This window comes from Danio rerio, chromosome 9, assembly GCF_052040795.2.
Source record: "Danio rerio strain M-AB ecotype USA chromosome 9, GRCz13ab, whole genome shotgun sequence".
In the NCBI taxonomy this organism is placed as follows: Eukaryota; Metazoa; Chordata; class Actinopteri; order Cypriniformes; family Danionidae; genus Danio; species Danio rerio.
In genome coordinates, this window is record NC_141029.1 from 38,162,149 (window position 1) to 38,177,500 (window position 15,352).

The 15,352-nt window shown below is 33.2% G+C and overlaps 1 protein-coding gene across 4 annotated transcripts in view; it reads left to right on the top strand.

Annotated features, from left to right (window-relative positions):
- lrp1bb (low density lipoprotein receptor-related protein 1Bb) overlaps nucleotides 1-15,352 on the top strand; it is a 631,192-nt gene that overhangs the window by 250,182 nt on the left and 365,658 nt on the right. For all 4 annotated transcript variants that reach the window (XM_087268160.1, XM_087268163.1, XM_087268161.1 and 1 more), the window contains one exon: nucleotides 1,273-1,410. In XM_087268160.1, coding sequence (XP_087124286.1) covers nucleotides 1,273-1,410 — 138 coding nt within the window. The remainder of the gene's footprint in view (nucleotides 1-1,272; nucleotides 1,411-15,352) is intronic.

Genomic DNA, 15,352 nt, shown 5'->3' on the forward strand with positions numbered 1-15,352 from the left:
TTTCTTAACAATAAAATGAAAACATGATTTAAGGAACTGCCCATTTTCATTTTGATATTAACAACTTAAGAGACAACAAAAATGCTGCATATTTATATGACCGTCATCTTGCATACTGTATGCGTATTATATCAGTTTTAATAATTAATAATGGCCATTATAAAAGTATGACTTGCAATAAGTTTATACATTATAAGAAATAAAGGCAAACAATCAGTCAAATTTGCAGAATCAGTGTTTGTGGTTACATAAATTAACATAATAACTTATCATTGCGCTCAGCCAAAACACGTTACCTGAGAACAAGTAATAGATTCAAAAGACCAAAGTCAGGGAATATGTGCTTAGATATAGACAACAAGATGAGTAAAATATCACGTTTAACAAATAAAGTGAGATTAGATCCAACAGTAGATTCTTGATGAACCATCCAACGTGCACAGCTCTCACCTGTAGTTCTTTGCTAAAACCACCTGCTGACTGCCTGGAGGTCAGACACGTGCATACGCTTCAGCACATGCCAGAATGTGTGTGTGGTCATGTGATGTGTGTTTTCAGTGATGTAGTGTGGACGGAGAGTTGTTCAGAAATGCTATCTATCTATCTATCTATCTATCTATCTATCTATCTATCTATCTATCTATCTATCTATCTATCTATCTATCTATCTATCTATCTATCTATCTATCCATCTATACATCTATCCATCTATCCATCCATCCATCCATCCATCCACCCACCCACCCACCCACCCGTTTGTCTGTCTGTCTCCCGTTTGTCTGTCTGTCTTTTTTTCTTTTATCTTTAGTTTTGTGGGCAGATTGCTTCACTACAACCTTACTGAATTGCAAAACTTCACTTTTACAGTAAGAGATGCTTTGGCTTCATCTTGCTAATTCAATTAACGCTCATTAGGGTAGGTAAGAAGAAGGGCATATTGTAAATGAGGGGCCTGTGCCCATTCTATTAGCATTTAACTTAAAGAACAACAGACAGCAAATGGTGCTGAACGAAAGTTTTTACCACTAAATTAAATCACTCCACAGCTGCCAGGGCATTTTATGCTAAACTCAATCAATTGGATTGTTTCCTGTTTTCATTTGCATCCCTCAAAAGCTCAGCAAGTGACATTTGTCTGAACCATGCTGATTTGCATGCGGCAGTCTTAGGGGTTATTAAAGTAATTACAGACAATACAGTCAATAAATGATATACTTCTACAAAAATGACACCAGATGTGTATATAAAGCATCTTTCTCTTATGTTTTTTAGGTCAAGTGGAGGTGATAGTCAGATGTCCCTTAAATCACATACAGTGTGTCGGGTCGAGAAAGTGCATTCACTTCAACAAGCTCTGTAATGGGGCGAAAGACTGTGAGGACGGGTTTGATGAAGGAGTCCATTGTAGAGGTGAGTGGCCAATTTTAACATCTGGACATCCAATCCTGCATTAGTTAATTTATTTATTTTGCTTCGTTTTTAATTTTCTATTTTTTAATTTTGATTTCTATTGATTATGAAAAAGGCACAATTCTCTTCCTTCTATCGCCTTTTCATATGGGACCTCAAAATTAGTTGATTGTGCAACTGTCGGATGTGATTGATAACAATAATTAAAAAAAGAGATGCTGTTTCCTGGGGGACTTCTGTACGTGCCTTCTGAAAAGGAACAAACAACACAACACAATGGTTACTGACAACTTAATATAATTGTTCTGTATTTACAATGTTAGCCGCCCTGGTTCACATGCCCTAATAAAGGTGCCTCCTTTTCTGTAAAAAAGCACATATTGCTTAGACAACTCTCTATTCAAACAGTAACAGTTCTTGACCCAAGTGAGTAAAAAACAACATTAGAAAGAAGTGGAAGGACACATTGAACTTTATTATAGTCCATCTAGAAAGTTTCATGCTAAAAATATAAACAGTTATTCACAGGTTTTTGATAACCTTAATCCAGCTAAAGTCATGAAAACATCTTTCCCACACTGATACCATTGTATTAGTAGTTTTTGCAGAATTTTCTACCAAATTTATAAATGGCAGTGGTTACCAGTTTGATGGTAAATGTAACAATTAAAAACTCGAGGGTAAAGGAAGCTAGGATCCTGCAAACATTTAAGAAATGTTAATTATAAAGTAAACACAAAACAAAAGAAAGCATAAATAAAACTGCTATATCAATGTCTCAGACCTGGTCCCTTCTCGTCTTCCACTGTCATCTCTGAAGTCAGTAGAGTATTGAAATAAACGTCATTCTTGCTTGAAGAACCAAAGTCTTATGGGGCATTCACAAATGATGTCTTTAGTACACTGAAGTTCATTATTTCAAATGAAGATGCTCTGAAAGCACATGTAAAAAAAAATAAATAAATAAAAATTATGTGACCTGTAAACAACAATACAGGACATACAGCAGCTCCTGTTTCTATTTCTTGGCATGTGGTTGTTTTTTTGCAACAAGACGAGAAGTTTTGTTTGAGCTGGGGTCAGTCATGGTTTATTGATGTGTGCCTTCATTGATTGTATTAATGTGTTATATTTCAGGTGTGTGTTTAAAATTGTTGCCTCATGTGTTGTTCTCCTTGCTTGTTGTTCTGGCAAGTGACAATTCTTTGTAAATCAATAGCGTTCAGCTTAAGTCTGGCTCTATCGTTTTGGTACCATAGTGTTGTGTTAGTGTAGTCGCAAAAAGAATGACTTTTTTATTTTTGATAGTGGAAACTGTATTAAACTGACAAAAGTCCTGTAGTCTATCCCAGTTGTAAGAGCAAAAAAAAAACTTGACGTCTAGTTGATCATTTGGAAAAGTGGCAAAAGCTTAAGGTAGACCTTGAGAAAACTCGAGGTGCTCTGGGACTGGCCAGGCCACTCACCAGACATGAACATTATTGAGCATGTCTGGAATAAGATGAAGGATGCATTAAATGTTAATCCAAACAATCTTGATAAACTCTGGGAGTCCTGCAAGAATGCCTTCTTTGCCATTCCAGATGACTTTATTAATGAGTTTGAGATGTAAGGATGCAGTCGTTCAAGCTCATGGGAGTCATACACAATATTAATTCTTTTTCCACTGCTCCATGACTTTATATCCTGTACTGTACATTATTTCTGTTAAGTGACAAGACTTTTGTTTAAGCAAGGTCAGAACTAACTGTCCTAATTAAGAAATTAAAAATCAAGGCATGATCATATTTTATTTTGGTGTAATAAACTTAATCTAGAGGTTTTTGCCTTTCATATAAGCCTCTTCTGATATCAAATGAGCAACTAGAAGTCAAGTTATTATTGTTGTTCCTAAAACTTGCATAGGCGACAAGACTTTTGTCAGGTAGTGTATACCTAACTAAACCTTATTACTCACTTGGAAATGAGGTGAAACTGTATGTTGATAGGTAAAATTCTGAACGGACTGCCTAATGGCATTGTGTGGAGATGAGATTATGTGTGCCATTAATCAATCCATGTGTAAAACAGAAACATGAAATGAATATAAATGCCTTGATTGGAATTTGTGACCTTGGATCAGAAAACCAGTAATTTTTATTTTTATTTTTTGCTTATGGGGATTGATGGGTTATATTTATTCTATATTTATATATTTTACATATAAGTTGATTAAATAAGCTTTTTATTGATGTATTGTATGTTAGGATAGGCCAATATTTGGTTGAGATGTAACTATTTGTAAAATCTGGAATCTGAGGGTTCAAAAAAATCTAAATCACTTAAATTGTCCAAATTAATTGCTTAGCAATGTACATTAATAGTCAAACATTGAGATTCCATATATTTTAAATGCCAGTGTATAAAATGTCTTAATCGAACATGATCTTTACTTTATATTTACATTTTTTGTCATAACGTTAAAAACATTCTGTAATATTTACCTATATTTGCTATTGGCAATATATATATATATATATATATATATATATATATATATATATATATATATATATATATATATATATATATATATATATATACACACACACATATATATATATATATATATATATATATATATATATATATATATATATATATATATACACACACACACATATATATATATATATATATATATATATATATATATATATACACACACACATATATATATATATATATATATGTGTGTATATATGTATATATATGTGTGTGTATATATATATATATATATATATATATATATATATATATGTGTGTGTATATATATGTATATATATATATATATATATATATATATATATATATATATATATATATATATATATATATATATATATATATATATATATATGTGTGTGTGTGTGTGTATATATATATATATATATATATATATATATATATATATATATATATATATATATATATATATATATATATATATATATATATATATATATATATATAACTGTATAGCCAACTAAGGCTGTCTTAGAAAGCCTTTATAAGTCTCTGGTCTGCTCTGTTGTTGATATTAACTGCGCAACTACTTTATTTCCATCCATCAATATCAATAAACCCACTGTTTAAACACATCCAACAATTATATTGACAGGCTAATTCCGCATATCTTTACATAAATTGGCTTGAGTCTAATGGAATAGAAACAGGTGAATGACGCAGCAGGTGTGATGTTGGACACAATCTACTCTTGTTCGCAATCATCTGAGCCACAATAACAAGCAGGTGGAGCCGCCTGGACTCTCTGATATGACAATACGGACGCAGCAGTTGGCGTTGGGCGTATGCCCGTTTGTAGAGGCGGCACACCTCGTGCTGGCCAAGACTGCGACCTTTGGCGAACTGGAAAAGTGTGGCATCCAGCTGGGCAGAGCCAGGAGCAGCTGATCCTGGCCTTTGATCCAGAGCCGGGCTGAAAAGCGGCCAGTGACCCATATAAACCACACAAGATTGTAATGTCAGGTGGATTGCGAAGGTTTCCCGCAGGGCCTACAGCAGCAACATGTTATTTAGTCAATGGAGAATGGCTGAAGGAAACATAATTACTTGCTTGAGAAGGGTGACTTGTGTTTGTATGGTGCTGGTTTTAAGTTCACAGTGGGTTTAGAATGTTTCTATTAGTGTTTGTTTGTATTTATTCTTTTAAAATCGCACCGGTCTCAATAACCATTTGATTTCTATTTCATGTTTAGTTTTATTTAGTCATTGCACTGAATCACGTATGCTGAAGCTACGTAATGTAAACAGTTTTTCAATTATTTGTACTAAATATTTGCACATTTAAAATGATATATTTTAATGATGTATTTACACTCTATTTCTACTCTATTTACTCATATTTGCTTATTTATAATAAATATTTCAACATTTAGAATTACATTAGCCTCAAATGACCCATTTTAAAATCTATTTCCATGCATGCTTACTCAGTTTTAGCTGCTTATTTGCTTGCTTATTTACTTTATTTCTTTAAAACAAAGACATTTTAAATCTCACTAGTTTCAAAAGAGAAATATTTTTTATATTACTTGTTTAATTACCAACTTATTTAGGTATTTTTACCTTTTACTTTGCTTATAATACATATTAATTCATCCATTAACTTATCGGATCATAGGAATTGTTAAAAAAACATGTATTTATGAACAAAAAGCACTTACAACAGGAACCAGAATATCAAAAGCAGTAAGCAAATAAAGTTTGACAATACTGGACAAAGGTATGATTTCCTACAAAGGAAAAGCTTAAAAAGATTACAAAGAGGGTGAGACAGGTGGAACTATATATATATATATATATATATATATATATATATATATATATATATATATATATATATATATATATATAAAAAAGAACAAAGGAAACAAATGACATAAACAGAAGCACATGGAACAAACACATGTAATTGAGCCATAAAAGTTTGGCTTGACAGGGCCCGACAAGTACATTTTGATAGTTAGCTTTTTAAAAGCCTAAACCGGTTTACAGCCAGGCATTATTCAAATGTGCACATGCACACAGCTCTTTTGCCTTTTTTCAAGAACGAGTCGTATGTGTGTTTTGACAAAATTTATTCATTACAAACATACAGACCACTTAGAAGTTGGAACAAACAAATAAAATAAGTCCTCTGTAACATTGTAACGTCTCAGCACTTTAAATAGGCCTAGGTACATACACCTTTACACACCAAAGTCTTTCCTAACAAATAATGATGGGTATTTGGCAATAACAAAATTAAGAAAAAGGGTTTGCGGAATTTGTTTCGCCACTTTTCTTCACAATCCGGCCTTAAGGGCTAATATTATCTCGTCATATTCCCTGTCAGCTTGCTGTACATTTTCCCACTCCACAAAATTCACTCTCTTTGACTTCTCTGTCATCATTTGTTTCACATTTGCAGGGATGGGTTTTGATGTTGTACCAAACTATTTAATTACTTTCTCGCGCTAATCGAAACACATCACATGACCATTTATTTACTGCGCAAGCTAGAGTGCAAGCCCGAGCGCAAGCGTGTGTGTGTGTGCGTGTGTGTGTGTGTGTGTGTGCTGTAGTATTACTCTCCTTCTCCTCAGTATTCTCTCTTCCTTATCAAACCTCAGTTTTTCAGCTTTATCTGGCCTAAAGGAACGGTTGACCTCAGAACACCTTTCTCCGACAGAAGAACCAATCACCTTCCAGCACAGGCAAAGAGATTGGTCTAGTTCAATGGGCAGAAAGATTAAGGTTTTGACTTGACGTATTGCAGATAAAGAGAGAGGTGCTCTGAGCCTCATGTGATGCATCACAGAAAGTTATCCTAGGGTGTTAGCAAGCATTAAGAGACATTATGTTCATTGTTCTCCTCCTCCATTTGTTTGTTTTTAGATACAGCTAATTAAGCAACGAATGCCTGGGGCAATAAATCCTTTTTTTTTCTTTCTGTTTCTGCTCTTGTTCAGTTTGTAGGCTTCTGCAGCTCACTTCATTCACTCTCAAAAATAATGGAGGCGTTGCCATAGATCAACCTTTTCTTCTTTAATTTTTTTTAAATTTTATTTTAACAAAACAAATCAACAGAATAATAACCACAGATCACAACCAGTAAAATCCTCAACATCACAGTATCCTTATCACAGTATAAACTGCAGCTCAGAAACTCAGATAAAAATACACTATAAAGCAATAATATGTTTAGAAATAATAATAATATTAGTACTACTACTACTACTACTACTACTAATAATAATAATAATAATAATAACAGAATACGCAAATTAACCAGGGTAAGTTACACGAAATCTTGGGACCTAAAGACTTTTAGAAAGGAGTCCAGATCTGATAAGAAAAAGAAATATCGATTTCCCTCTTGACCAGTGGGCATATATTCCAAAATCCTTTTTTTTTATTCCCCAGAATAAACTTTAAGTTGAAAGTTCTTTAAAGAAATCTAAAGTGATGCGAAATATATTTTAAAATATTGCAAACAAGGCTGTTTGTGTGTGTGTATATATATCTATATATATATATATATATATATATATATATATATATATATATATATATATATATATATATATATATATATATATATATCCACAATGCGAATCTTGTTCCATCCCATCCTAAAGGTGTTCTATTGGATTGACCTGGTGACTATGGAGGCCATTTGAGCTCTGAAATGATTCGTCCTATATGACATGGCTCGTTATCTTTTTGGAAGTAGCTTTCAGAAGATGGGTACACTGTCATCATAAAGGGATGAACATGGTCAGCAACAATACTCAGGTTGGCTGTGGCATTAACACAATGCTCAGTTAGTACTAATGTGTGCCAAGTAAACTTCCCCTCACCATTACTCCACCACAACCAGCCTGAACCGTTGAAACAAGGCAGGATTGATCCATGCTTTCATGTTGTTGACGAATAAATTCTGACCCTACCATCCGAATGTCGCAGCAGAAATTGAGACTCATCAGACAAGGCAACACTTTTCTAATATTTTATTGTCCAATTTTGGTGAGCTTGGGCAAATTTTAGCCTCAGTTTCCTGTTCTTAGCTGACAAGAGTGGCACCCGGTGTGGTCTTTTGCTGCTGTAGCCCATCTGCCTCAAGGTTCGATTTGTGTGTTCAGAGTTGCTCTTCTACATTTGTGCCAACAGAACTTCCGCTTACTGGACATTTTCTCTTTCTTGGACCATTTTCTGCAAACCCTAGAGATGGTCTGCATGAAAATCTCAGTAGATCAGCAGTTTCTGAAATACTCAGACCAGCTCATCTGGCACCAACAACCATACCACCCTCAAAGTCACCTAAATCACCTTTCTTCCCCATTCTGATGCTCAGTTTGAACTGCAGCAGATCATCTCGACCATGTCTACATGCCTAAATGCATTGAGTTGCTGCCATGTGATTGGCTGATTAGAAATTTATGGACGGGTGTACCTAATAAAGTGGCCGGTGAGTGTAAGTAAACGTATTGTAAATACGTGAAATCCAAATATGAACTTGTATGACGTATATGTAATTAGCATATTTTCCATGGATCTGATTTCTATATGGGGTGTTTGAAATGTAATTGATGAAGTGTGACAAAAAAAAAAACAATTAAAGGTGGGTTTTGGATGTTTTATTTTCATTAGACTAAAGAAAAAGATAAAGGGAGAAAAAAAACAACGGGTAACACTTTAGTTTAAGTAACAATTAACACTGTATACTGGCTATTACCTGCCTATTATTAAGATAGTAAGCGTTCATTAGCATTTATAAAGTATGATCTTATTTTAGATCTCTCCTACCCAATACCTAAACCCAACTATCACCTCACTGACTATCAATAAACAGCCAATTAGTAGGTTAATTGAGCTAAAAATCTTAGATAATGGTTTGTTAAGAGTTTGCAATTAGAGTGAATTTTACATTAAAATAAAGTGTGACTAAACAATGTGAAAAGAAGCCAGAAATCCTCAAACCACAGTTTTCGCCTGCAAGTTTCGCACCCTGTTTCACTTTCCACTTTTAACATGATGTTTTTGCAGCTTGTGTGTGAGGAAAATGGCATTAGCTTTTAAACCGCACGCAGCTGTCAGTAATGACACGTAAGACAGATTTATAGGTAGACAGAAGTGGAAAGTCTGGGCGCAGGCAGACCTGTTTTTGTTGGAGATCTAGCCGTCTGCTGAAGTAAGCAACACAGTATACTTCATCAAAGGTGCTAATTGAATGAGTAAGCACTGGCCACAGTTGACATCAGCATGTGTTTCTACCGGTACACCTGCAGACGGGAGGGGGGAAATGAGGTCACGGTGGAGAAGTTGGATCATGGCAGCTGGGTCTCTTCTCAAACTTCGCCTCCCCTTCTTGTAATGAATATACATAATGAATCCCAGGAGAGCATTACGCAAAAAAAAAAAATAACTGAGCCCATATGGAAGACAAAGACTGCGTTCTAGTTCACCTTCACACACTTGAGCAATTCTTTATTTTTAATGATTGTCCTTCAGTGGAGTAGATTTCCAGAGATGGCATGAAAAACTTTCTTTTTTTACGTTCATCTTTTTTTTTTTCCTTTTCTACCACCTGGCTGCCTCTTTTTTCGGTGTGCAAAAAAATCTCGCTCCTCTCAGCCAGCACTGAAACTTGACAGCTGCAGATGAAAAAGGGCTGCATTTGAATTTAGGAGCTCTTAGGTGGACTTCTCTCAACTTTTTTCTTAAGCTGAGAGCATACAGGTGGTAAAAGGGTCTCTGTGTGGTGACTGTGTTTGCTCGTAGTAGTGTGTGTATTCTTTAGAAGTTCTTGCATAGGGGCTGATACAGTTTTTTTTTTTTTTTTTTTTGTGGTTTTTGTTTTTTTAATCAATGTTAAGATTTATGAATTTATTAATTTATAAGGCTGGTCAAGAGTGTCAGCGCTGGTTGTAAGAGCAAAGGAGCATGGGGTTCTATGAAAAATCTCAGCATGAAAAAAAAAACAGCATGACAACGAGTGAGTGAGTAATTAAGTAAGTAGGTAAATAAGTACACAAATAAGTAGGTTAGTAAACAAACAAACAAGTAAACAAATAAGTAAACGAGCAAACCAGTAAGCAAGTAAACAAGTTAAAAAATAAGTAAACAAACAAACAAATAAATAAATAAATAAACAAATAAGTAACAAAAACAGTAAGCAAGTAAATAAGTAAATAAATAAGCAACAAAATAAGTAATTAAACAAGTAAATAAGTAAGCAAGTAAACAAGTCAAAAAGAAAACAAATACGAAACTAAACAAGAAAACAAGTAAATAAAGCAAGTAAAAAAGTAATTAAACAAGTAAATGTGTAAGCAAGTAGACAAGTAAACAAGTAAACAAATAAGTTACTAAACAAGTAAACCAGTAAGCAAGTAAACAAGTGAATAAAGAAGCGAGTAAATACGTAATTAAACAAGTAAATGGGTAAGCAAGTAAAAAAAAAAAATAAGTAAACAAATAAGTAACTAAAGTAAAACAGTTTGCAGGTTAACAAGTAATTAAAGAAGCAATCAAATAATTAAACAAATAAATGAGTAAGCAAACAATTAAATAAATAAGAATTTTAAAAAGTATTAAAACAAGAATGTTAAAATGCAAATAAAATATTTATAATAAAATTAAAAGTAATTATATTAATACGATCTAATAATAACTGTAGAATAGTACAAAACATTTTAGAAATGTTATACTTTAAATTTTTTTCTTCAATTATTTATTTATTTATTTATTAATTTTTTTGACTTAGTCCCTTTATTAATTTGGTGTCGCCACAGCAGAATGAACCCTTAAAGCTTCAACCCATAACTGGGAAACATCCATACACACTCATTACCACAACAACAACAATAAACAATAATTGTTTATTTATTGTGTTTGAAAATCAGTGTTGTTCCAACAAACACTGCTTTTGATCTTTTCTGAATTGAAATGGTTAGTATTGTGTTAGTACATTGTAACACTGTCTTGTTCACTGATTTAAATGAAAAATGTGTTAAATTTATCTAAAGTTAACTATTGAAACCTCACTGAAGTGTTAACTAAAAAGGAGTAATGTTCTAGGAATGATAATGAGTTATTTTTGTCTTGCTACTGAGCAATTTTAAACAGGTTAGTTTTAAATGTTAACTGAAATCAGAGCAAATTTAATTTGCGTTGCCTTTATGCTGAAATGCAGTAACAAATGAACACGCTTAGGTAATTTCATTGATTGTGCTGCTTACGTGCTTGCATTATGTTCAGTCATTAAAACGCAGCTCATGATTCCTTTTCTCAAAAGCAATTACATACCAATTAGAGTAATTACAGGAGCAGAATAAAACGAAGAAGAAGAAAGCTTAGAGAAAGTCTTTTGGTTTAAAGAGTAAGTCACTTCACTGCTCTGAAATGTGATTACAGGAATAATCTACATATGCTGTACATTAAAATGGCCTGCTTACTGTTGCACAGTTTTGATCTACCTTTTGATCTGCTTAGATGCTTTTAAATAGATTTTTTAGCTTAAATCATAAACATGTTTGATGTTTTGTTTTATTTTTAATTTGGATAAATTTGAGTAGGCACTGATTATTAATTTAATTTAATTTAATTTAATTTAATTTAATTTAATTTAATTTAATTTAATTTAATTTAATTTAATTTAATTTAATTTATTGCATATACAGCGTTATTCCAGTTTTTAATGTTACATGATCTGCATATTTCATTATTATTATTATTATTATTATTCATTAATTTATCCATTCATTCATTCATTTTCCTTCAGCTTAGTCCCATTATTTATCAGGGGTCGCCACAGCAGAATGAACCGCCAACTTACTTGGTATTTGTTTTACACAGTGGATGCCCTTTCAGCTGCTACTCAATACTGGAAAATATCCACACACACTCATTCAGACATTATTATTATTATTATTATTATTATTATTATTATTATTATTATTATTATTATTATTATCATTATTATTATTATTATTATTATTATTATTATTATAAAAAGCTGTGCTTGAGGCATTTTAAAAAAAGAAATAAAGTTTCACAAGACTAATAAAAGGACTACTCCATATATAAACTGTATAAATTATCTGTATTGCCGTAAATATTGACTTTATGCTATGACATGGGATTACGTTTTTTTACTTAATTTTGAAACAATTCTATTGACAAGCAAAAAATAAATAAACTAAACACTTAATGTGGAATCAGCAGGTATCACCTTGTCATAGGTGAAACATACATGTGTACATTTGGAGCAACATTTCTAATAGATAACACTGCTTTAGCGAAGTAATCAAAATGTACCGCAGATGCACCTTCCCTCCCTTGCTTTGCCTCTCGACAACATTCAATTATTTCACTTGATTAACTTTTAATTTCCAACAATTCATACAAACAAACCCACAGTCTCCCTCAGGGTCAAGACAGCGGCGCTATCAAGATGAACATCCACAAATACAGTACAGGGCAACTTTTTTGCCAAACCTGCAAATAACCAGAGACATTTTTCTTTACATTTTTTTATCAGCCGTTTTTTTATTTCTCTTTGACTGGCCATAAAACTCTGTTTTGAAAAAAAAAAAAAGGCTGTTATAAAACTACTACAGTAACTAATCAGTGTATATACAATAGTCTATAATTGCTTAAAGTTTAAGAGAAAAAAAAAATCGAAACTATTGAAAAAAAAAATCGATTTGTTAACTTTTAATAGTTCATTAATTCATTTTATTGACTAAAAAACAGACAATCAAATCACCATTCTCTCGTTTTTACACATTTTCCATCACCGTTTATCCTCTACATCATAGATTCACACAGCTCCAGATATATGCTGTAATTAATATTTATAATGGAGCCTTTTTTACAAGATTGTAATGGTGCGTTTAACAGTCATAATATAAAATTCTCGAAAGTTTTTAATATTTAGATTTTTTAAAAACATAAACATTTCTATGCATTTATGAATGTATTATATCATCTTTGCATCAAATTACAAAAAGCGAAATACCGCTTCTGCAAGGTGTTTGTAATGCAGCGTTTATAAGGCTGAGAGTAAATTTGACGTTTATCTCTCCTCTGGCTGCCCTCATATCAGTCTCACACAAGTTTTTTTTTCCTTTTTCTAAAAGTCTTTATAACATCATTGTGGAGTTTTTCTGTTAATATTTCAGCAAATAGGATTGTAAAAGATTTATTTGTTGTACTCTCCCATTCACTACACTCTAAGTTTACCCAACCATGATGCCTTCCGCTACTGAGAAACTCGGTAATGTAAAATAGGTCCACATTGTCTATAATTATATAATTTATAATATATAATAAATGTACTGCTGTTTATTTTTTGGAATTGGAAATACACATCTTTGAATCTATTCAACACAGTCTCATTGTGAAAACGTATCCCCGTATGTATTCCTGGAGAGTTTTTATGTATAAAAATGTGTGAAATATGTAGTCAGAGATACGTTTGGCTGCATTTCATCTTTAAAACAAACACTACAGGGCGGTGTGACGCTGCAAACAGCTACTTTTTAATTTTTGCTCTACCAGCTGACCGCTTACCTCAGTGTGAACGGCTTTTCCGTTGTTACCAGTTTGCTCAGTAGCTCGCCATGGATGTCGGCGGACTTAAGATACAGAGAGGAGTTGACTGCGGCAATTGGGTTTGAGTCAGGCAAAGAAAAGTTCCAGAAAGCAGGTAAAACAAAAAACAAAAGGCAAACTTAAACAAAGTTAATAAACAAGTAAATAACAGGATGAGCACGTGGTAAAATAAGGCTGTTGCGAGGGCTTTTCTTTTTCTGGATTGCTTCGAAAACACTGTCGGTTGGGTTCAGGAAAGGGGGTGATCGAGTCAATCGGTGCTTTTGAAATCAATATTGAGTTGGGTTTACACAAGGATGTGGGCGAGGTTATCGGTCAGTCGATTAGTCAGTTGACAGCTGCCTCTGGTGGATTTATGTGAGAACAATAGGTCCGAATGGCACTTGCGAGAGAAATTTGAGATCTGAAAAAGCATACACAGTGGCCTCTGGTGGATTCACAAAAACAAAAACTGCAACAAAACATACCTCCTAGGATGTATTTCTCGATCTCCAGTGATGTATATAGGGGTATGTATCAATAATGAGCCTGGGTTGAACATATTCCTCAATTTAGATGTGAATAAAACTGTAAAGTTTGATGCTGCTCAAAGTGAACATTTATGGCTCAGCTTTTTAGAGAGAAAACAACCTTTCAAAATATGTATTGTTATTGAAATCTACAGATACAAGTTTACAAAGGGTCATCAAAGAAACTAAAGTAAAATCAAAAAACATCTTTCTATTAAATGAAAATTCTGAGAGTTTGGTAAAAGAAAAGCAGTGTGCATTCACCTACACATACTGTCAGCTTTTTAGCATATTTATTGAATTTGTTTGCTGTAATGATATGGAATATCACCCAGAAGGCATTAAGCTGCTGGTCATTTTCAGATGATGTGCAGTGATGCTAATACAGTAGAGGTTGTTTGTAGACGCCTCATATTGTTAGTCTCAGCGGGTCAAGCACCTTTCATTATCATAGGCCATAAATGTGAAAGTCAAGTGGCTCATTTGAATAGGATAATGACGGGGTAGAGTGAAGTCGACTGCGCCTTCCTTCGGGGATCGTCTGAAACCCTTATGCAGTGTCAAATATGTGTAATAACAAGCAATCACTGTTGACTTTCTTGACCTGTCGGAGCTCATAAAGGCTAATGCTAACTCTGGAGGATTAACCCTGAAACCAATGCTGCTTAATCCAGGATCCTTTTGCTTCATGTTTAGGCTCATAGTCTGATTATTTTTACTAATAGGATTATCTGGAGTACGAGCTGTCTTGTTTGGTAATGATCGCCGCATAGCTGGCTTGTTAAGTATGGGTTTAATGCATGAATTTAGTTGCGCAGGGTTATTATAGCAAATTTAAGCTAAGCATTATTTCTATACTGAACCCATTTCTTTGCATTGGAATAAAATAAACTTCACAACCTTTAAAAATTGACTGTGACTGATGTAAAGTTTTTCCTCTTCTAGTTTTTTCCCCACTGCTCTTTTTCAGTTTTAAAAATGTCATTCTTTCATTAGTATTTGATGTGCATCTGTTTATATACTGTGCTGTATCGTCGTCTGAATCATCTGTCAGATCATTACCTCTTGTAATGGTTTGAAATAAGCTGTAACAATCTGGCGATATCAAATCCAATTACACTGTCATTTTTTTTCTTTTCAGGATGGGAGGTTTAAAAATGCATTGAGATGCTAAATGATTTACACTGATGCTTTTGTCTGGAATATTTATAGCGGTTTCCAACACATGATTAAATACAGATTATGCATAATGCGTATTACATTTGGAATTG